Source organism: Schistocerca americana, chromosome 4 (assembly GCF_021461395.2).
Source record: "Schistocerca americana isolate TAMUIC-IGC-003095 chromosome 4, iqSchAmer2.1, whole genome shotgun sequence".
Taxonomy (NCBI): Eukaryota; Metazoa; Arthropoda; class Insecta; order Orthoptera; family Acrididae; genus Schistocerca; species Schistocerca americana.
In genome coordinates, this window is record NC_060122.1 from 747,762,550 (window position 1) to 747,786,833 (window position 24,284).

General features: G+C 43.0%; 1 protein-coding gene across 1 annotated transcript in view; it reads right to left on the reverse strand.

Moving 5' to 3' along the window:
* LOC124613773 (hemicentin-2-like) overlaps positions 1-24,284 on the reverse strand; it is an 803,230-nt gene that overhangs the window by 203,574 nt on the left and 575,372 nt on the right. Inside the window, exon 6 of the mRNA XM_047142489.1 lies at positions 11,764-11,915. Coding sequence (XP_046998445.1) covers positions 11,764-11,915 — 152 coding nt within the window. The remainder of the gene's footprint in view (positions 1-11,763; positions 11,916-24,284) is intronic.

A 24,284-nucleotide genomic window follows, 5' to 3' on the forward strand; every position in this document is an offset into this window, starting at 1 on the left:
TTCTTATCACCGTTATCCATGTGTTCCTTTCTTCAGCGGCTCTGTGGAGAACCTCCTCATTCCTTATCAGTCAATTTGGTTTTCAACATTAGGTATTTCTGTATCTGTGTTATTCCAAATTATGATGCAGTTTTCCTTCGGACATGCGTGCATTTCTGAAGGAACAGGCACTGCACCGATTACAGCCGTTATGAAATACATGTAATGTATTCGCAGTTGCGAATATGGACAACCATCAGCTATATAAGGGAATGACGACAATGAAGAGGTGTCTCAGATCGAGATTCGAATCCGGATATCCCGCTTGTTGCGAGTGGTCGCCTTACCATTAGGCTATCATAGCACGATACACGGAGACCCAAAGTTCCACATGTTATCAATCATGTGTCCACAACCTATATTAGTATGTCCATTACGTATTTCCCCATACACGGGAGACAATTTATTCGAAAGTCGCTCGCCTGGTGTCGGCGGATAAATACCGATATTTAATTGCCTTTGTTATTCCGAATTAAGATGCAAAGTTCCTACGAACATGCAGTGGCGTGAGAGGTCGAATGTTCCACGAGAAACGCTGAGAAGAGCTTCGATTCCTGTACGAGAAAGGAAGCACTACTGCTGTTGCAGCTGGGAGCCATTTTGGTCAAATGGTCGCCTTCTGTGTTGTGTGAACTTAGTGCAGGGTGCAGTGATGGACCATTTAATCTGATTTCAGGAAGACATATATCTAGAACGGAGGTGTCGCGAACACAATGTCAAATGTTTGGTTAGATGGAAGTTTCTTACACGCATTGGGTATGTGTTAATACATCTCGTGAGGAGAGCACTATAAATTCTGTTGAGATCAGCACACTGCAAAACTGATTCGGATTATATGAGTGTGTACTTGTAGCTATACAGAGATTTACTTAATTGGTGTGATTTTACTCTTGGTAAAATTCTAGTTCTTTGGTAGTAGTATTAGCAGTAGTGAATAGCTAGTGAAGAGAGTCATTAGTAGACGTATAGGTGGATTTTATTTTATGTGAATGTACACACTATTGCAATGTTATGGACCGCAGTTGTGAATTTATAGTTGCTGCTATGTTTGTCTGTCTAAGTAATGGTCTTTCTCTTGTGTTTTATTATGGTAAATGTGCCAAGAGGTCAAGAATTGTTGGTTTTACACTGTTTTGTTATCGCACCAACATTTTCTGTCAATGGGGTGGTATTTAATATCAAATTGACGTACTATAGCACTGGAAGACATTTTATATTATTTACCTTTGATTGTTGCGCAGATTCTTTACAGCTAGACGAAACACTTGTATCCCCTCTTGTTAATTTTCTAATTTTGTTCGTTGAAGAAATTATTTGCGTTTTTATTGCCAAAATAAGCCTAAGCCTGCACAACCCATAGGTAAAACCCATCGCTACACAAACGATAAGGGAACAGAACGTCACCATCGAATGGAGACTTTTTCGCTCTGAATGGAACGCCAATATAACATTAGTTTGATTGCCCCAGTAGTAAACGTCGAAACTGAGGTCACAGTGTACCATCAGCGATATAAAATTATAATACAATATCACAATAGTTCTACGGTGGCAGGATCAATGAAGACCAATTTCGCACCTTACATACGAGTTTTATACATCGGAACGGGAAAGTGAATATGACACCTAACTTACTTCGGCAGTAATGAGCATATCTTCCTATAAGGATGTAATGAAAAAGGGATGACACTCAATAGGAGGTATTAACACACCACTCCTACATAATGCATGCCAATGAGCAGAAGGTGAAACAAGCAGCGAGAGGAAACTTCTTTTGTGGAAGCCAGTGTGGGCAGATGCAGAGGCCGCACCCCGGGAGGCACTACAGAAAACTCCTAAGGTGGCGCATCCCATGGCAGGTCAACGACTGGACAGGGATGCATACTGCAGGGGGCGTAATGGGGCCACCAGAAGTAGGACAGAGAGAAGCTTTAGAAAACTTAGTTTTGGAATGCCAAAGGGATACGACTAAAACCAGTGACGCATTCGATCACACGAACTGCAAGTGGTACATACGTAATAGGCAAATGTAGCTTTTTTGGCGTCTGGAGTAGGCACAAAATGTCCGATGGGAAGAAGCGCACCAGGAAGGAGTAAAGTGCCGATATTTCAAAGCATGTTTAATAGTAGGATCCTTGCGATTGGTAGAGAGAGTTTCCACAAAATAAGAGGAACGCTCCTACTGGTCGAGAAAACCCGTGATGTCGAGAACGACAGAACCCAGGTGGAGAGACAGTTCAGCTATGAGAAAGACAATACGGAAATTTTAGGGGCCTCTTCACTGAACTGGCGTCAACTGCAGAACAGAGCACATAACGCTCTGTACAACGCATAGGGGAAATTTGTGTGAACACTGCGTTCACAGCTGAAAATTAGCTGTAGCATGATTGAGCTCCAACTGTGGAGAAACAAACCAGACAGTTAGTTAATTGTTCTTGCAAGAGCTGAGAGGGCATTACAATATGCACTCTGCTCCAGCCATGTGCATGCATATCGCCATATTATGAGACTAGGGATGAGTTCATGTTTTCTTACATATTGTGAAACATAGTGAGAGTTTGTGCTGGAAAATTGAGCAAAGGCTTAATTAGATTTTATACGAACTTCAGTGGGTGAGAGGAGCCATTCAGAAGACAACTCATGGTAGCAAAGGTAAATACCGTGTGCAGAGGCGTAAACTTGTTGTTTCACCAGCTTTTATCATAGTACTGGCCAACATCATTACATAACCGTAAGAATAATTTTGTAAATAAACTTCTACTTAAAATTTGAAATTGTTGTGTTTAGCATTATTTCACGTTCTGTGTTTAGGATTAGTTCACTTTCAGAGGCCTAGATGCATCATTTTGACAACTGTCTTAACGTTGTCACATTGTAAACTGTGTAAAAGTGTGTATTTCCGTGAGAAAATTGCAATATTAAACAATGTCATTACAGCTTACACAGTTATGTGCAGTCATAGATCAAGAAACCACCTAACTGTAACCTTACATAGTTAAGGGAATAACAATGATTGTCAACTTTAAAAGTGGCCAAAGCAAATCTTATATAGGATGTTCTTAACCACGGTTGATGGTAAATTTTTCATATTGTTGAAAAGAGGAACAATGGGAAAAATAGTTGATAGAGAAAATATGTATGTACAAACACATCAAACCAAACGTAAAAGGCAATACATCCTCCTTACTTTTTCCACTGTTTCGTTTTCTTGGTAAGAGTAAGTTCCAAATAAAGTGGAAAGCAACTGTACTCGTCCCTTAAATACAGAAGTGTTTTCCAATGTCAAAAGAAGTCTTAAAAAGAAACATTCTGGTTCTGGTGCCGTAACACACAAATTAATTTTGGCTTTCAGATATTTGGTTTTTCTGAAAGAACACTCATAGTGAAAATACCCAAGTCCTTATGGAACCTTCTCAAAATGTCACGAATTCAAAGCAGATAAATAAAATAAATCTGTGTAGGATGTGTCTCCGCAGATATTTGTGGTTTCGTGTTTGCTGGAATCAGCTCAAACTCATCACGTCTTTTATGCACTGAAGAGCCAAAGAAACTGGTGTACCGGGTGATCAAAAAGTCAGTATAAATTTGAAAACTTAAAAAACCACGGAATAATGTAGACAGCCGGCCGCGGTGGCCGTGCGGTTCTAGGCGCTTCAGTCCGGAACCACGTGACTGCTACGGTCGCAGGTTCGAATCCTGCCTCGGGCATGGATGTGTGTGATGTTCTTAGGTTAGTTAGGTTTAAGTAGTTCTAAGTTCTAGGGGACTGATGACCTCAGCTGTTAAGTCCCATAGTGCTCAGAGCCATTTGAACCAATAATGTAGACAGAGAGGCAAAAATTGACACACATTCTTGGAATGATATGGGGTTTTAATACAACAAAAAAAAAAACCACCCCATATTGCTAGACGCGTGAAAGATCTCTTGCACGCGTCGTTTGGTGATGATTGTGTGCTCAGCCGCCACATTCGTCATATTTGGCCTCCCAAGTCCCCAGACCTTAGTCCGGGCTATTATTGGCATTGGGGTGGTGATGACTGTGTGCTCAGCCGCCACATTCGTCATGTTTGGCCTCCCAGGTCCGGGCGATTATTGGCACTGGGGTTATCTGAAGTCGCAAGTGTATCGTGATCGACCGACATCTCTAGGGATGCTGAAAGACAACATCATACGCCAATGCCTCACCATAACTCCGACATGCTTTACAGTGCTGTTCACAACATTATTCCTCGACTACAGCTATTGTTGAGGAATGATGGAGAACATCATCTTGGCTTTGTCTTACTTTGTTATGCTAATTATTGCTATTCTGATCAGATGAAGCACCATCTGTCGGACATTTTTTGAACGTTTTTTTTTTGTTATAATAAAACCCCATCTCATTCCTAGCTTGTGTGTCAATTTGTACCTCTCTATCTACATTATTCCGTTATTTATTCAGTTTTCAAATTTATACTGACGTTTTGATCACCCGGTACATGCCTAATATCGTGTAGGAACCCCACGAGCACGCAGAAGTGCCGCAGCACGACGTGGCATGGACTCCACTCGTGTCTGAAGTAGTGGTGGAAGGAACTGACGCTATGAATGGTGCAGGACTGTCAATAAATTCGTAAAAGTACGAGGCGTTGGAGATCTCTTCAGAACAGCACATTGAAGGCGTCGCAGATATGCTCAATAATGTTCATGTCTGGGGTGTTTCGTGGCCAGCGGAAGTATTTAAACTCAGAAGAGTGCTTCTGCAGCCACTCTGTAGCAATTGTGGAGGTGTGGGGTGTCGCATTGTCCTGCTGGATTTGCCCAAGTCCATCGGAATGTACAATGTACATGAATGGATGCAGATGATCATACAGGATGCTTATGTACGTGTCACCTGTGAGAGTCGTATCAGCGGTCCCATATCAATCGAACAGCCCACGCCCCGCACCATTACAAAGCCTCCACCAAAATGAACAATTCACTGCTGACATGCTGTGTCCATGGATTCATGAGGCTGAGTCGATACCGGCACAGGTCCAACCTCTGGATACCATTTGAAACGTGACTCGTCTGACCAAGAACCATGTTTCCAGTCAACAACAGTTTAATGTCGGCGTTGACGGGCCCAGGAGAGGCTTAAAACTTTGTGTCGTGCAGTCATCAAAGCTAAACGAGTGTACCTTGGGCTCCGAAAGACCATACCAATGACGTTTTGTTGAATGGTTCGCACGCTGACACTTGTTGATGGCCGGACATTGAAATCTGCAGCAAGTTTTGGAAGGGTTGCATTTGTTGCTCGTTGAACGATTCTCTTCAGTTGTCGTGAGTCCCGTTCTTCCAGGATCGTTTTCCTGCGCAGTGATGACGGAGATTTGATGATTTACCGGATTCCGATAATTGATGATACACCCGTGAAATGGTCATACGGGAAAATCCTTACTTCATCGCTACCTCGAAGTTGCTGTGTCCTGTCGTTCGTGCGCCGTCTATAACACCACTTCAACCACGAATTCCTTACAGACGAATGGAAAAAATGGTAGAAGCCGATCTCGGGGAAGATCAGTTTGGATTCCGTCGAAATGTAGGAACACGTGAGGCAGTACTGACCCTACGACTTATCTTAGAAGCTAGGTTAAGAACAGGCAAACCTACATTTGTACCCTTTTTGACTTAGAGAAAACTTTAGACAATGTTTACTGGAATACCCTCTTTCTAATTCTAAAGGTGGCGGAGGTAAGATACACGGCGCGCAAGGCCATGTTAAATGTGTACAGAAACCAGATGATAGTAATAGGTGTTTAGGTGCATGAAAGAGAAGCAGTGGTTGCGAAGTGAGTGAGACAGGTTTGTAGCCAATCCCTGACGTAATTCAATCTGTATACTGAGCGAGCAATAAAGGAAACAAATGAAAAATTTGGATTAGGAATTTAAGTGCAGGGAGACGAAATAAAAACTCTGTCGGTTGCCGATGACATTGCCATTCCGTCAGAGACAGCTGAGGACTTGGAAGAACAGTTGAACGCAATGGACAGCGACTTTTAAGGAGGATATAGGATGAAAATCAACAAAAGCAAAACGAGGGCAATGGAATGTGATCGAATTAAGTGAGGTGATGCTGAGAGAATTAGATTCGGAAATGAGGCACTTAAAGTAGTGGATGTGTTCGGATATAAAATGTAGACTAGCGATGGCAAGGAAAGCGTTTCTGAAGTCGAGAAATTTGTTTGTATCGAGTATAGATTTAAGTGTAAGGAAGCCTTTGTGAAAATATTTGTATTGTGTGTACACATGTCTGGATGTGAAACATAGACAGCCGGCAGTTTAGACAAGAGGAAAATAGAAGCTTCAAAAATGTGGGCTACAGAAGAATGCTGAAGATTAGACCGGTATATCATGTAACAAATGAGGAGATATTCAATAGAATTGTGGAGAAGAGGAATTTGTGGCACAACATGACTAGACGAAGGGATCGGTTGGTAGCACATATTCTGAGGCCTCAAGGGACCACCAATTTAGTATTGGAGGGCAATTTGGAGAGTAAATATCGTAGAGGAAGACCAATAGATGTATAAACTAAGCAGATTCAGAAGGATATAGGTTGCAGTAGTTATTATGAAGAGGCTTGCACAGGATAGAATAGCATAGAAAGCTGCATCAAACCAGTCTTTGGACCGAATACCACAACAACAATCTGCCATTGTAGCAGCAGTAACCGATGTAACAACTGCGCCAGACACTTGTTGTCTTATGTAGACGTTGCCGATTGTATTGCCGTATTCTGCCTGTTTACACACCCCTGCATTTGAATGCGCATACCTACACAAGTTTCTTTGGCGCTGCACTGTGCGACACCAGTGTCGTCAGTTTTTTTCCCGATACAAAAGAATAATTTTTAAAGCGTAATTTTACGTACTCTGTGGATACAGCGGTCCCAGATTAGTGTAATGCGATATCTGTTTCATCGATATGAAGAAACAGGGACAACACAACATGAAAAAAGTAGTACTCCACGAGCAACTGAGCAGCACACTTCTGCATAGCGGTAGCATGGAGCGCAGTGCAGAGCGGTGCTTTCGCTGCTGGAGTACTGGTTATTCCTCGTGTTTCAGTGTCCCTGTTAATTTATGTATACAACAAATACCGCACTAGACTACTGTGGGATCGCTGTACTGAATTAGGAAGTAAAATTATACTTCAAATATAATTTTGTTTGGAAACGAAAATAGATCGACGCTTTCCTACGACACCAGGCGTCGCATGAAAGACCCGGTGAGCATCATTTCTTTGGGCTGACCACAGCTACACATGAGAAAACGAAATTTCAAGTATTGGCCAAAACACTAGATTAAACGCTCCCGACGACTCTTACAAGAGACTATCTGTATAGCAGAAGCAAAAGCGCAAAGGTCGTTACTAAAACGAGAGTGAGGGGTGACGAGAACAGATTTCCTTAGCACACGACAAAATTATCTCGGCATTAAGGTCATAGTGAAAGGTTTCTTCTGACAGTCTGCATGATAGCCAAGTCTGAAATGCGGTGGGAAATATTTTGATGTTCCTTTCAGTTACGTCCATGGTGAGCCGTACTTTCGCCCAATTGTAGATGAAAACAATGGTCCGTTAATGCTGCGTGCCACACTTTAGGTCAGTGGCAGTCAACCTGCTCCCTACCGCCCATAAATGGTAAATGGCTATAAGCACTATGGACCTTAACATTGGAGGTCATCAGTCCCGCCGGCCGGGGTGTCCGAGCGGTTCTAGGCGCTAGAGTCCGGAACCGCACGACCGCTACGGTCGCAGGTACGAATACTGCCTCGTACATGGAAGTGTGTGATGTCTTTAGGTTAGTTAGGTTCAAGTATTTCTGAGTTCTATGGGACTGATGACCTTAGCAGTTAAGTCCCATAGTGCTCGAAGCCATTTGAATCATCAGTCCCCTAGAACTTAGAACTACTTCAACCTAACTAATCTAAGGGCATCACACACATCCATGCCTGAGGCAGGATTCGAACCTGCGACCGTAGCAGCAGCGCGGTTCCGGACTGAAGCGCCTAGAACCGCTCGGCCACCGCGGCCGGCAATACCGCCATGTAGTAGGCTCTGCAGCTCTCATGGTGGACGGCATCTGTTGGGAGTTTTCAAGGAATTTTCATTAGGTTTACATAAAATTTTGACACAAAGTATTTGTTAAGCATTGCTTTAACTTGCTGTAACTGTGTTTCGTAAATTTCGTGAAGTACTTTAACTTCCCTACTCGACATGAACCATGAACCATGGACCTTGAACCATGGACCTTGCCGTTGGTGGGGAGGCTTGCGTCCCTCAGCGATACAGATGGCCGTACCGTAGGTGCAACCACAACGGAGGGGTATCTGTTGAGAGGCCAGACAAACGTGTGGTTCCTGAAGAGGGGCAGCAGCCTTTTCAGTAGTTGCAAGGGCAACAGTCTGGATGATTGACTGATCTGGCCTTGTAACAATAACCAAAACGGCCTTGCTGTGCTGGTACTGCGAACGGCTGAAAGCAAGGGGAAACTACAGCCGTAATTTTTCCCGAGGGCATGCAGCTTTACTGTATGATTACATGATGATGGCGTCCTCTTGGGTAAAATATTCCGGAGGTAAAATAGTCCCCCATTGGGATCTCCGGGCGGGGACTGCTCAAGAGGATGTCGTTATCAGGAGAAAGAAAACTGGCGTTCTACGGATCGGAGCGTGGAATGTCAGATCCCTTAATCGGGCAGGTAGGTTAGAAAATTTAAAAAGGGAAATGGATAGGTTGAAGTTAGATATAGTGGGAATTAGTGAAGTTCGGTGGCAGGAGGAACAAGACTTCTGGTCAGGTGACTACAGGGTTATAAACACAAAATCAAATAGGGGTAATGCAGGAGTAGGTTTAATAATGAATAGGAAAATAGGAATGCGGGTAAGCTACTACAAACAGCATAGTGAACGCATTATTGTGGCCAAGATAGATACGAAGCCACGCCTACTACAGTAGTACAAGTTTATATGCCAACTAGCTCTGCAGATGACGAAGAAATTGAAGAAATGTATGATGAAATAAAAGAAATTATTCAGATTGTGAAGGGAGACGAAAATTTAATAGTCATGGGTGACTGGAATTCGAGTGTAGGAAAAGGGAGAGAAGGAAACATAGTAGGTGAATATGGATTGGGGGACAGAAATGAAAGACGAAGCCGCCTGGTCGAATTTTGCACAGAGCACAACATAATCATAACTAACACTTGGTTTAAGAATCATGAAAGAAGGTTGTATACATGGAAGAACCCTGGAGATACTAAAAGGTATCAGATAGATTATATAATGGTAAGACAGAGATTTAGGAACCAGGTTTTAAATTGTAAGACATTTCCAGGGGCAGATGTGGACTCTGACCACAATCTATTGGTTATGACCTGTAGATTAAAACTGAAGAAACTGCAAAAAGGTGGGAATTTAAGGAGACGGGACCTGGATAAACTAAAAGAACCAGAGGTTGTACAGAGATTCAGGGAGAGCATAAGGGAGCAATTGACAGGAATGGGGGAAATAAATACAGTAGAAGAAGAATGGGTAACTTTGAGGGATGAAGTAGTGAAGGCAGCAGAGGATCAAGTAGGTAAAAAGACGAGGGCTAGTAGAAATCCTTGGGTAACAGAAGAAATATTGAATTTAATTGATGAAAGGAGAAAATATAAAAATGCAGTAAGTGAAACAGGCAAAAAGGAATACAAACGTCTCAAAAATGAGATCGACAGGAAGTGCAAAATGGCTAAGGAGGGATGGCTAGAGGACAAATGCAAGGATGTAGAGGCCTGTCTCACTAGGGGTAAGATAGATACCGCCTACAGGAAAATTAAAGAGACCTTTGGAGATAAGAGAACGACTTGTATGAATATCAAGAGCTCAGATGGAAACCCAGTTGTAAGCAAAGAAGGGAAAGCAGAAAGGTGGAAGGAGTATATAGAGGGTCTATACAAGGGCGATGTACTTGAGGACAATATTATGGAAATGGAAGAGGATGTAGATGAAGATGAAATGGGAGATATGATACTGCGTGAAGAGTTTGACAGAGCACTGAAAGACCTGAGTCGAAACAAGGCCCCCGGAGTAGACAATATTCCATTGGAACTACTGACGGCCTTGGGAGAGCCAGTCCTGACAAAACTCTACCATCTGGTGAGCAAGATGTATGAAACAGGCGAAATACCCTCAGACTTCAAGAAGAATATAATAATTCCAATCCCAAAGAAAGCAGGTGTTGACAGATGTGAAAATTACCGAACTATCAGCTTAATAAGTCACAGCTGCAAAATACTAACACGAATTCTTTACAGACGAATGGAAAAACTAGTAGAAGCCAACCTCGGGGAAGATCAGTTTGGAATCCGTAGAAACACTGGAACACGTGAGGCAATACTGACCTTACGACTTATCTTAGAAGAAAGATTAAGGAAAGGCAAACCTACGTTTCTAGCATTTGTAGACTTAGAGAAAGCTTTTGACAATGTTGACTGGAATACTCTCTTTCAAATTCTAAAGGTGGCAGGGGTAAAATACAGGGAGCGAAAGGCTATTTACAATTTGTACAGAAACCAGATGGCAGTTATAAGAGTCGAGGGACATGAAAGGGAAGCAGTGGTTGGGAAGGGAGTAAGACAGGGTTGTAGCCTGTCCCCGATGTTGTTCAATCTGTATATTGAGCAAGCAGTAAAGGAAACAAAAGAAAAATGCGGAGTAGGTATTAAAATTCATGGAGAAGAAATAAAAACTTTGAGGTTCGCCGATGACATTGTAATTCTGTCGGAGACAGCAAAGGACTTGGAAGAGCAGTTGAATGGAATGGACAGTGTCTTGAAAGTAGGCTATAAGATGAACATCAACAAAAGCAAAACAAGGATAATGGAATGTAGTCTAATTAAGTCGGGTGATGCTGAGGGAATTAGATTAGGAAATGAGGCACTTAAAGTAGTAAAGGAGTTTTGCTATTTGGGGAGCAAAATAACTGATGATGGTCGAAGTAGAGAGGATATAAAATGTAGGCTGGCAATGGCAAGGAAAGCGTTTCTGAAGAAGAGAAATTTGTTAACATCCAGTATAGATTTAAGTGTCAGGAAGTCATTTCTGAGAGTATTCGTATGGAGTGTAGCCATGTATGGAAGTGAAACATGGACGATAAATAGTTTGGACAAGAAGAGAATAGAAGCTTTCGAAATGTGGTGCTACAGAAGAATGCTGAAGATTAGATGGGTAGATCACATAACTAATGAGGAAGTATTGAATAGGATTGGGGAGAAGAGAAGTTTGTGGCACAACTTGACCAGAAGAAGGGATCGGTTGGTAGGACATGTTCTGAGGCATCAAGGGATCACCAATTTAGTATTCGAGGGCAGCGGGGAGGGTAAAAATCGTAGAGGGAGACCAAGAGATGAATGCACTAAGCAGATTCAGAAGGATGTAGGTTGCAGTAGGTACTGGGAGATGAAAAAGCTTGCACAGGATAGAGTAGCATGGAGAGCTGCATCAAACCAGTCTCAGGACTGAAGACCACAACAACAACAACTCGACAGATAGACGTTACTGTGGACTTTGTGAATGGTTACGAAGTTTTATTACTAAGAGACACGACAGTGGGCGGTAGGTAAACAAGATAGACTACCCCTGGTCTGTGTGTTCATATTGGGCAGATTTTATGAGGGGTAGCTAGACTAGGCGAGTGCTGGCGTCAGTTGCGCGGTGGCTCACCGTGAGCTTACTGTGTTGCTGGCGTTGTCCGTTGAGCCACCACGTGATGCGCGCCGGTGGCCGAGACCCGGAGGACTGGCACAGCAGGTCGTAACGGCGGCCGGCAGACAGCGGCTGGCTCACCCCCAGCAGACGCACATCCAGGGGCCGCACTGCAGCATACACACAAAACACAGGTGCCGTTAATGGTGACACACTTGTGACAGGATTAAGGGTTTCTTGGTGTGGAGAACACGGCATGCCCTCGTGGATGGAGACTCATCGACAGTCATCGACAGCAACTTCAGGTGCGACTCAGAGAAGTGTTAGCAGCCTTGCTGTTCGTGTTCTAAATGGCAGCAAAGTGTAACTGGGCAGTAAAATACAAGCGAGGAAATACACTACTGGACATTAAAATTGCTACACCACGAAGATGACGTGCTACAGACGTGAAATTTAACCGACAGGAAGAAGATGCTGAGATATGCAAATGATTAGCTTTTCAGAGAATTCGCACAAGGTTGGCGCCGATGACGACACCTACAACATGCTGACATGGGGAAAGTTTCCAATCGATTTCTCATACACAAACAGCAGTTGACCGGCGTTGCCTGGTGAGACGTTGTTGTGATGCCTCATGTAAGGAGGAGAAATGCGTACCATCACGTTTCCGACTTTGATAAAGGTCGGATTGTAGCCTATCGCGAAGGCAGTTTATCGTATCGTGACATTGCTGCTCGCGTTGGTCGAGATCCAATGACTGTTAGCACAATATGGAATCGGTGGATTCAGGAGGGTAATACGGAACGCCGTGCTGGATCCCAACGGCCTCGTATCACTAGCAGTTGCAATGACAGGCATTTTATCCGAATGGCTGTAACGGTTCGTGCAGCCACATCTCGATTCCTGAGTCAACAGATGGGGACGTTGGCATGACAACAACCATCTGCCCGAACAATTCGACGACGTTTGCAGTAGCATGGACTATCAGCTCGGAGGCCATGGCTGCGGTTACCCTTGACGCTGCATCACAGACAGGAGCGCCTGCGATGGTGTAGTCAAAGTGGAACCTGGGTGCACGAATGGCAAAACGTCATTTTTTTCGGATGAATTCAGGTTCTGTTTACATCATCACGATGGTCGCATCCGGGTTTTGCATCATCGCGGTGAACGCACATTGGAAGCGTGTATTCGTCATCGCCATATTGGCATATCACCCGGCGCGATGGTATGGGGTGCCATTGTTTACAGGTCTCGGTCACCTCTTGTTCGCATTAACGGCACTTTGAGTAGTGGACATTACATTTCAGATGTGCTACGACCGGTGACTCTACCCTTCATTCGATCCCTGCCAAACCCTACATTTCAGGAGGATAATTCACGACCGCATGTTGCAGGTCCTGTACGGGCCTTTCCGGATACAGAAAATGTTCGACTGCTGCCCTGGCCACACATTCTCCAGATCTCACACCAACTGGAAACGTCTGGTCAATGGTGGCCGAGCAACTGGCTCGTTACAATACGCCAGTCACTAATCTTGATGAACTGTGGTATTGTGTTGAAGATGCATGGGCAGCTGTACCTCTACACGCCATCCAAGCACTGTTTCACTCAATGCCAGGCGTATCAAGGCCATTATTACGGCCAGAGTTGGTTGTTCTCGGTACTGATTTCTCTGGATCTATGCACCCAAATTGCTTGAAAATGTAATCCCATGTTAGTTCTAGTATAATATATTTGTCCAATGAATACCTATTTATCGTCTGCATTTCTTCATGGTGTGGCAATTTTAATGGCCAGTAGTGTATTTATGAGACTGGCGCGTAACAGACACTTGTAAATGAGCAAGGGAACTGCTCACCACAGGAAATACTGGAAGCCTTATTTCGATACTCCATTAGGTTTACGTAAAATGTCAGCATGTGCTCATCTCCTGTACACTCACGTATTTCGCCATTTCACAGAGGGCGGAGTAGTGGACATAGGTTCGGGGCACTCTCTTATCCTTGGGGCGGGATACTGCCCCTAAAGGCAGAAGAATCAGCAGTGATGAACGGCATGGGGATGCAGAAAGCAATGGAAACCACTGCATTATAGACACATAACATGGATCCGCAGGACGTATGGCCTGTAATTGAAATAGTGTCTTGGTGATCTCTCCTTTGGCAAAAGATTCTGGAATAGCCACCATCGGATCTCCGAGAGGGCACTACCAAGTGGGACGTGACCATAAGGAAAAGATTAAATAATCAACGAAAGGACAAGTTATACGAGTGGGGGCGTGGAATGTCAGGAACTTGAACGTGGTAGGGAAGCTACAAAATCTGGATAGGGAAATGCAAAGGCACGATCTAGTTGTAGTAGGAGTCAGTGAAGTGAAATGTAAAGAAGACAAGAATTTCTGGTCAGATGACTATAGGGTAAAATCAACAGCAGCAGAAAATGATGTAACAGAGCAGGAATCGTTATGAACAGGAAGGCAGCTCAGGGCAGAGAGTGTGTTACTATGAACAGTTCAGTGATAGATTGGTTCTTATCAGAATCAACTGAAAACCAGGACCAGCAACGGTAATTTAGATTTAGATACCGACGTCACAAGCCGAGGATGAAGAGATAAGAAAGTATATGAGGGTAGTGAAATGGTAATACACTGCGTAAAGGGAGATGAAAATCTAAAAGCAATGGGCGGAGTGGAATGAAGTTGTAGGGAAAGAAATAGAAGAAATAGAAGAAAAGGACAATATGAGCTTGGAGCAACAAATGAGAGAGGAAAATGACTATAGCGTGATCTAAAGAAGCAAGACTATCTGCTAGACCACGAGCCACGGACAACAGTCAATAAATTACTTTGTTGCAACGAGAAGAACGTTCTGTAACTGTTATTCCAGCGAATGGTTTCTATGGAAGGTGCTTATTAAATTCCACTTCAAAAATTATTTTGTTTACAACAGGAAACATACCGACGTTTTCCGTTGATACCAGATTAACATCAGACGTCACAGGAAAGTGGTGGAAGGCAGCAACGGTTAGGTTGTCTCCAGATACACATGGAAAAAGAAATTGTGAATATCAGACGAAACACCAGCAAAAGTGCGCCTCACCAACTGTAAGACAGACACAATGTATACAAAGGGATTGGACAAATGTATGGGAACACAGAGGCAAATGCATGCCTGAACGTGAATGCAGATATAGAGAAGCCTGTCTCCAGGTGGAACAGGCACTGTTGTATTTGAACACTACAGGCACCTGTGAAATGCTCTCAGTACGTTGCAAGTGTTAGTCGTGATCAGAATCATGTTCTGTGTAGTTGTGAGTGCATTATGTAGGAGCACAGTGAATTCGAGCGTGGACAAATTGTTACTGCTCGACGGTGGGTGCTTCCTAACCAAGGTGGACGAAGCGCTAGGTATTTCAGGAGGCATCGTATCGAAGATTTATACCGCATACAGAGAAAGCCGAAAACATCATCCTCTAAGTCATAGCGTGGACGAGAATGTTTGTTGATGGTAGTGGAAAATTTGTGGTAAGTTCCTATGGGACCAAACTGTTGAGGACATCGTGAAAGGTATGTGCTAAGGTCAGATCAGGGTAGATCCAGAAAATAAAGTCGGTAGTGGCCAACCGCAATGTGGAACGAGTATAATATCTTTGAGTAGAAGGATCTTTGATGGCTAAGAGAGTCGGGCGGGCGTAGAAAAAATCCGTAGAGTCTCAGCTAGGTGCCCGGAGGAAGCAGACGCGTGGTGACAGCTTTAAGGTAGGTAGCGCTCACTGCACAGTTACTGTGACCAAACTTTAGCACGTGAATGAGAGAAGATATATAATGATTTCAAATTGGTTTTTGTTAGTTAATGTTCAGAGTTAGGATTTGTATGTCCAAGGCTCGACACAGTAAGCGTTTTGTAAAATTTTTTGTAAGAATGATCCGTGCTACAAAATTGTTGGAAATGGTAGGTTTTGTGTATGACTTAAAATTTTAACAATAAATATATTGGGATCAACATTGTGTTTAAATCTAACAGCCTGAATCATAATCCACACCCTTTGCTTGTACTGAATATGAAAATGATAAGTAAAGTAAAGTTACCCACCAATGAAAGAACGTAAGTAAAATGAGGCCTCTATGCTAAATATATGTGCAGTTCATAGTTTGAAATCGATTTTGGTATAACTAACGTTATCAGAGCAAAGTTATTTCAAATAACTAATTTTATGCCACTGCGCAACTGCCATTATTCAAGTCAAGATATAATTTCATTAAGTAAACATCAGGGCCAAAAGTTAATTTTTCAGTACCATCTTAATGCCATTGCACAAACGGCATTATTCTCTTCAACTTGTTTGCTGAGTCAAATACATGTTGCATTTCTGCCAAAATGGAGGAGTGCACGAAACAAGTTCACAGACGCAGTCAGATGCAGGTTTGTTGAATAATTAATTTGGAACAATCTTATAATTGATACTTTACAAATAAACAAGGGTACAATTTTTCAATCGGTCCATACGCTTACATACTACTGAATCTAACTTAAACGAACTTACGCTAAGGACACCACACACACCCACGCCCGAGGGAGGACTCAAACGTCGGATTGGGGGCGAGCCGCGCGAACCGTGGCAAGGCACCCAAGACCTCGCGGCTACCCCGCGCGGTGACAAAGAGTGACAAACGATCACTGGAGAGAACAATGACTAGAAATAAGAGGACGACAGCTGCAAACGTCACTGCAGAACTGAATGTCGCGTCACCAAAACAACGCGAAGGCAGGTCCATAAGCTGTGAATTGCTGGGCGAGCACTAATTACAAAATCACAGGTCAGTGGTGCAAATGCTCTGCCGGGTGAGCTCTAATTACAAAATCACAGGTCAGTGGTGCAAAAGCCCATAACAGGAAACATGGTGCCGAAGCCAAAGAACCGAACCACGGGCGCGTTTGACTTTGCTTATGTGTCTATAGGTATCTTTGTTCGATGTCTCACTATAGTTTCGGAGCTCTGCTTGGTATAGGAAGTCTGGTACTGCCATTTAAAAGGCTGAGCACTAGGAGCGCTTGGATAGATAGTGAGACTAGCGCCTTGGAGGGGTACACCCAGTGCACGGGCTTCGAGCGCACTTGGTGCGACAGGTGAGTGAACGCTCTTCGCTGCTGAGAGTAGAGGGGAAACGACAGAGCTACTATCAGTACGCCGTCGAGTTGTGTGTTGTGTCCCGCGGCGAGTCGCGGTTGTATGTGCCGGTGTTAGGCTCTGATAGGCAAAGGGAACAGCACAGTGTCTCCGCGTCTATACTCGGCTTGTGTTGTCTTGCCTTAGTTCAGAGAGTGGATCACGGATATCGGGACCGAGCGAGGTGGCGCAGTGGTTAGACACTGCACTCGCATTCGGGAGGACGACGGTTCAATCCCGCGTCCGGCCATCCTGATTTAGGTTTTCCGTGATTTCCCTAAATCGCTCCAGGCAAATGCCGAGACGGTTCCTTTCAAAGGGCACGGCCGACTTCCTTCCCCGTCCTTCCCTAATGCAATGAGACCGATGACCTCGCTGTCTGGTCTCCTTCCCCAAAACAACCCAACCCCAAGCCACGGATATCGGGATATGTAATTGATGTTCGTCCCCATTGAAGACACTGCTCCAGGTGCAAACTGTGGAACAAGTGGAGGGACGCGACTATATTTAGATGGGCCTCTAGGAGTGATGATGTCTATGAGAATAGAATTACTGTACTAACAGTGAAGGGCACAGTGATAGTTTGATTATTGGTAAGCACTTATCCTGTTCTAAATACACCTGTTGTAGTCCGCCTGCCTATCTGGGTGGTAACGTGCTTTCCTCCCATGCAAGCGATCCCACGTTTGATTCCCGGCAGGGTTGGAGATTTTCTCCGCTCATGGACTCGGTGTTATCCTCATCATCATTTTATCCAACGATGGTGAATGTTAATAACGTTTGTTTTATTTAAAAATCATTAATTTTACATAAAAAATTATGAGGCATTGCCTTTCATCGCACTCTCGTACAAGGGAAGGATAGTCGAAAAGATGCTACATACTGCTGTTTCCTGCATGTGCTCTGTGCTGTACGTGTTCACATAAAAAATGTTACACATGTCAGAGATATGGTTAGTTACTTTATACACAGAGATGACTGAATGATGGAATCGCCGGAACTTCGCTAGTTGAATACTGTACATCACAATTCATTCATTATATTTTAAAAGTTTGTACATGGGGTGGACAAAATTTATGGAAACACGAAACGCAAAGCATTACCACTCTAATACAGTGTAGGCAAACCCTTTGCATTCGAACAGCTTCAATTCGTCTCGGAATGAATAAAGGCCCTGTATAGTTTTCAAGGGAATCTTACAGCATTCCTCCTGCAAGAGTTCTAGGTATCGAAGATGGAGGTGGATAGTGGTGACGCATCCTACTCTCCGGGGTAGATTACAAAGTCTTAACAGAACTGAGATCTGGTGATTGTGGTGGTCAAGAAAGATGTTGCCAACTGGGCCTTACATCAATTTAATAGTACAAAATTTCATCACATAGTAATAGCTCCTCCAACATAAAAACTGTTAAGCATTTGTAGCTGAAACAATGTTTTAAATTTAAAATACTCTACTTCGTGTTACTTGATGTGTATTAGCAAATCCAAAGCCTAACGCTTGAAACCTAGCTCAGCCTTAGGATATTTCTGTTCCTTACTGCTCCTTTCCACAGTTGCAAAAGTTTTTCTATGTGAAAGTTGGAATGTATGTTTGCTTGTTTCATTTTCCTCCATAAATCAAAACAGATTACCTCTTACCTTGAAATTAAAAAAGCTATCAGAATACTTGAAACATGAAGAAACAATAGTTCGTAACTTCTATGATTGCTATATCAGTAATGCAACAGAAACTAACATTGACAGATAGTTTCAAACGATTTAGATTCAGTTTTCAATATACTTGTGAGATATGATGTGAACTGCGTCACTGAATTCCACATTTTTTAACTACCCCCACATTTATCCTAGTTATTTATTGAATTAAAACTGTCTGCACACTAGTGCCAAAGTCGATAGAAGGAATTGTGTGTATTATTTCGAAATTAACTTGCCCCACTGACTCACGATAGTTACTTCTGACAGTACCAGCGTCTCTTCTTATTCTGCTTCAAGCTTGTATTCATTACTGCTCGGCTTCTCCTCATTTCTGTACTTTTCCATTGTTAGTTTTACATTACTAACGATAGCAGTAACGATAGATTTGCAAATATTGAGTTGTCCGAAATGTACCTCGTGTGTGTCCTCACTGAATACAATTGAAGCGTGTCACCACAACGATATGTTGAGCTGTTCTAGAGGCGACGCCTACCACATCACCTTACATTACCTTTGCGTCTGTACATAAACGTCTACGAGAAACTGGATCCTGACATGTTAGAATGATTTCCTGTTGTAGGCTTTTCCACTATGACCAAGGTTATTTCACTAACACAAAGGTAATTACAGTGATCTAGCAATAAGTAATAACTGCGTCAATACTATGTACCAGGCTCTAGGATATCAAGCGCGCTTTATACCAGAAAATATCCTTGAAAAATGTCTGAAATTTCGTTGGTGAAGATTCGGGTGCTGCCTGTACATCAGCGATGTCTCTCATTGCCTAGATTACCAAATGTCCCACATTGTAATGAGTTTCCCGTAATTTGTACTTAAAATAAATACCGCATATGGACCTCGTTCAGAACGCTAAAATCTACTTTATGATATTTTTGGTCAAGTTTACCTTATTCTGTTATCTTACTCCAGTTATTCATTTGTCGAAATTATATCAATATTAGGCCCTTATATTGTTGAAGTAGGAACTTGTCTTATAACACGATTGTTCAGAATCACCGTACAGCACTTTACCTCACATATTTATAGTTAGAAAAGTTTGAAAAGTTGTGGCACCAATGAAAAATGGTCAACGCCTTATTTAAAAATACCAGTAGTAATTGAAGTTCCGAACCAACGGCAACTACACGTAGACAATGGACGTTAATATCAACAGTCGAAACTCAACTTAGCAGTTTTTCGTGCGAATTACGAGAACTTCGAACTAAAATGTAATGTACTTCCCAAGCAGGTGATACAGCATTTTTTAGAAACATGGGAAAAAGAAATTTCGAACAACATCATGTGTCAATTCGTTCACAGTGAAATGCGTAAGTTGTAAAAAAGAATTTCCTGTTGCACATGGTACTAGAGCTCCGGAGAGGGGGAGGTGGAGGGACTGTCTGAAACATTGTTCATACATCTTGAGATAAGTTGGGGGAAATGTTAAAAGCAAATTTCTTAAAGTAGAATCTGGTGAACAGACTTCAGATGTGTTGTGTAAACTTTATTCCCTCTGGATGTGTCTCATAAGGCGTAAAGTTGTAAATTAGGTGACGTAGAACTACTGCTACAGCTATACTGAACCACTATTCCATTTCACTGACAAATTTCTGCTTAAAAACTGGTAGCCAGCTGAAACAAAAAAGAACACTTATTTTAAAGCATAGGTGCACAAGTAGCAATAGAATGATTGCTTCTTCATTAATTATAACAATATTGATGAATACATATTCCGTAAAATGATTCATTTCATATCATTTCAATAAGGAATCGTTTTAATGAACTATGGAAAGTACAACTAACTATTTGACTTACTAGTTGACAATAAACTAGTGATTAAGGCAAGTGAAATTGGTAAAGATGATTTTGTCATAGATTTTCCCCCATCATGGACTGTTCTTGTTAATGTTTGTAAGTGTTTAAAGAAACTTTTACCGTTTCCTAAATTAAAGTCCCATACCGTTTTTTTTCTCTTTTTATATAAAGGCTAATCTCACAAGGGAAACCCCTCATTGCTTCCCTCCGTCCTACACACACACACACACACACACACACACACACACACACACACACACTCTTGAGATTCAGCGATAAGATGGTCCATTGGATAGCCTGTCAAAAACTCAACACACATCAAGCATGAAAACAGGAAGAAGGTGTTCTGAACTCTCAAAAAAAGAAACAAAATAGAAACAATGAGAGGTATAAGCTCAAGATGTGCAACCTCGAGCGAATTCGGACAGCTACGACGTCTAAGGCGATGCAGATTTCAAACACATTGGAACATTTGAACAGCTACGACGTCGTGGATGAACGGTCAATGGAAAAACGAGAGACGATTTGATCGATGAAAAGCACGTACGATCAAACGACGAACATCACTTTCAAGAAATGTTTTGTTTTCGCAAAGGCTTACAGTTATGTAGAATATTACCTTTAGGACCATGTCACTATAATAAGCAATTTCATAATGTTGTTTAACTATTTCTGAACAAAAAAAGTTGTAGAATGCTTGCCGGCCATGGGAGCGGCCCGAGTTCAATTCCCGGCCCAGGCATCATTTTTGCTGTTGTCTGGTTAGAGCTGCTGCGTGGCTTCTGAAGCTGTACTACACGAGATACCTGCACTTAAAAGTGCAACACTGAGCATAGTTTAGAAAATCAAGCAAGGATTAGTATTAAAGAAATTGAAATTATAAAAAAATAATAATAATATGGTCTCGGCGTTGGACTGTGAAGGGAGAGTTCTGTGTTCAAATTTTGCATGTGCCTCTTTTGTTTCACTAAATAATAAACTGACCGTCCAGTCTATGACGTGTCTGTTCGCTGCATTCAGATTTATGTCTGAGTCGTGGTTCAACACCTGGTAAGCGCTATTGTGACTTTAGCATAGATGCTTTAACATAGGCCTCATGTACACAAATTTAAATAGAGGACAATGGGTCTCATGAATACATTTTATTTTACCAGATTAGTATGCTCTTCCTTCAGTGGTGTACCGACCCCTTCAGCATTCAGCTGTATTCTCGCAAGATTCAACTAGATGCACATATGGTAGCGAGTGTAAGAACAACCGCACCACAGGTAACGGCAAGTAGGTTTAAGAAGTCAAAAATGTGCTGCTTGACTTGAAGTATGCAGCATCCAAGGGTAGGTCTGTGTTGTATTAACAAGGGAAACCTCCCATCGCACCCCCTCCCAGATGTAGTGGTAAGATGGGCCAGTGGATAGCCCGTCAAAAAATGAACACAGATCTAGAATGAAAACAGGGGCTAGGTTTCCTGAACCGAGAAGAAAGGAGCAAAATAGAAACAGAGAACGGTCCAAACTTAAGATGTGCTACGTCGAGATAATTTGAGAAGCCATAGTTTTGTGATTATGTAGTCACGATTTTGGACTGCGAAAGGGGAGAATTGTGTTCGAATTTTTCTCCTGCACCGTATACATTTTCTTTGCAAAATTATGAACTGTCCGTCCGCTCATTGACATGTCTGTTGGCTGTACTTAGATTTGTGTCTGTCATAGTGTAACGTCAGTTTGCCACAGCGAAGTGTAAGGGAGGGACCTCCAGACATACTAACCTTCTCTTTCTTCAGCACAAGTACCACATGTTGTGAGTCTTGCTTTGTATTTTGAAAGTTTTGACTCTTGATTCGCTTCTTTCTAGCAGTACACACCCATCTACTTGTTGGTTTCGTTTCTGTGATAGGTCTGTGTCGACGGAAATATATTCTTACCTCATGGCTTATATTGTATAACCAACCTGTTGCACGAGAATTGCCGAGACTACAGAATGATAACAAATCCTCAGCGACCCCTTGTACAGTACATGATTTTCTGAAAAAATAATGGAGTGGGAGAGATTTGACCAAGGAGCTCCTGCTTTGCAATCGAACACCGTGACCACGTAACCACAACGCCGTGTTCTTCAGTTCATTCGCTGTTGTACGTCTTGAGCTCGACAGCACACTGTTTCTATTTTGCTCCTTCTTTTCGCAGTTCTGTGCTCGTTCTTCCTGTTTTCACGCTTGATCTGGGTTCCGTTTTTCACGCACCATCTACTGGACCATTTTACCACTAAATCTGGAGGGGGTTCAATGGAAAGTTTCTCTTGTCAGGAAACAGTGTAGGGCCATGGATACGGTTTACACTAATCGACAGATTGATGATTCACAAGCAAGATTTGCTTATATAATTTATGTTTATCGAAATAATGAGAGCAGAATGAAAATTTCACTCTGCAGCGTAGTGTGCGCTGATATGAAACTTCCTGACAGATTAAAACTGTGTGCCGGACCGAGACTGAAATTCGTGACATTTAACTATCGCGGGCATGTGCTTACCAATCGAGCTGTCCAAGCACAATTCACGACCCATCCCAATACACTACTGGCCATTAAAATTGCTACACCAAGAACAAATGCAGATGGTAAACGGGTATTCATTGGACAAATATATTACACTAGAAATGACATGTGATTTCATTTCCACACAATTTGGGTTCACAGATCCTGAGAAACCAGTACCCAGAACAACCAACCCTGGCCGTAATAACGGCCTTGATACGCCTGGGAATTGAGTCAAACAGAGCTGGAATGGTGTGTACAGGTACAGCTACCCATGCAGCTTCAACACAATACCTCAATTCATCAAGAGTAGTGACTGGCGTATTGTGACGAGCCAGTTTCTCGGCCACCATTGACCAGACTTTTTCAATTGGTGCATTTTCCTACTGAAATGTAGGGTTTCTCAGGGATCGAATGAAGGGTAGACCCACGGGTCGTAACACATCTGAAATGTAACGTCCACTGTTCAAAGAGCCGTCAACGCGAACAAGGGGTGACCGAGACGTGTAACCAATGGCACACCATGCCATCACGCCGGATAATGCGCCAGTATGGCGATGACGAATACACGCTTCCAATGTGCGTTCACCACGATGTCGCCAAACACGCATGCGACCATCATGATGCTGTAAACAGAACCTGGATTCATCCGAAAAAATGACGTTTTTCCATTCGTGCACCCAGGTTCTTCGTTGAGTACACCATCGCAGGCGCTCCTGTCTGCGATGCAGCGTCAAGGGAAACCGCAGCCAAGGTCTCCGACCTGATAGTCCATGTTGCTGCAAACGTCGTCGAACTGTTCGTGCAGATGGTTGTTGTCTTGCAAATGTCCTCATCTGTTGACTCAGAGATCGAGACGTGGCTGCACAATCCGTTACAGCCATGCGGATAAGATGCCTTTCAAAAACATGGCTCTGAGCACTATGGGACTCAACTGCTGTGGTCATTAGTCCCCTAGAACTTAGAACTACTTAAACCTAACTAACCTAAGGATATCACACACACCCATGCCCGAGGCAGGATTCGAACCTGCGACCGTAGCAGCAGCGCGTCTCCGGACTGGAGCGCCTAGAATCGCACGGCCACCGCGGCCGGCCAGATGCCTGTCATTTCGACCGCTAGTGATACGAGGCCGTTGTGTTCTAGCACGGCGTTCCGTATTACCCTCCTGAACCCACCGTTTCCATATTCTGCTAACAATCATTGGATCTCGACCAACGCTAGCAGTAATGTCGCGATACGATAAACCGCAATCGCGGTAGGCTATAATCCAACCTTTATCAAAGTCAGAAACGTGATGGTACCCATTTGTGCTCCTTACATGAGGCAGCAC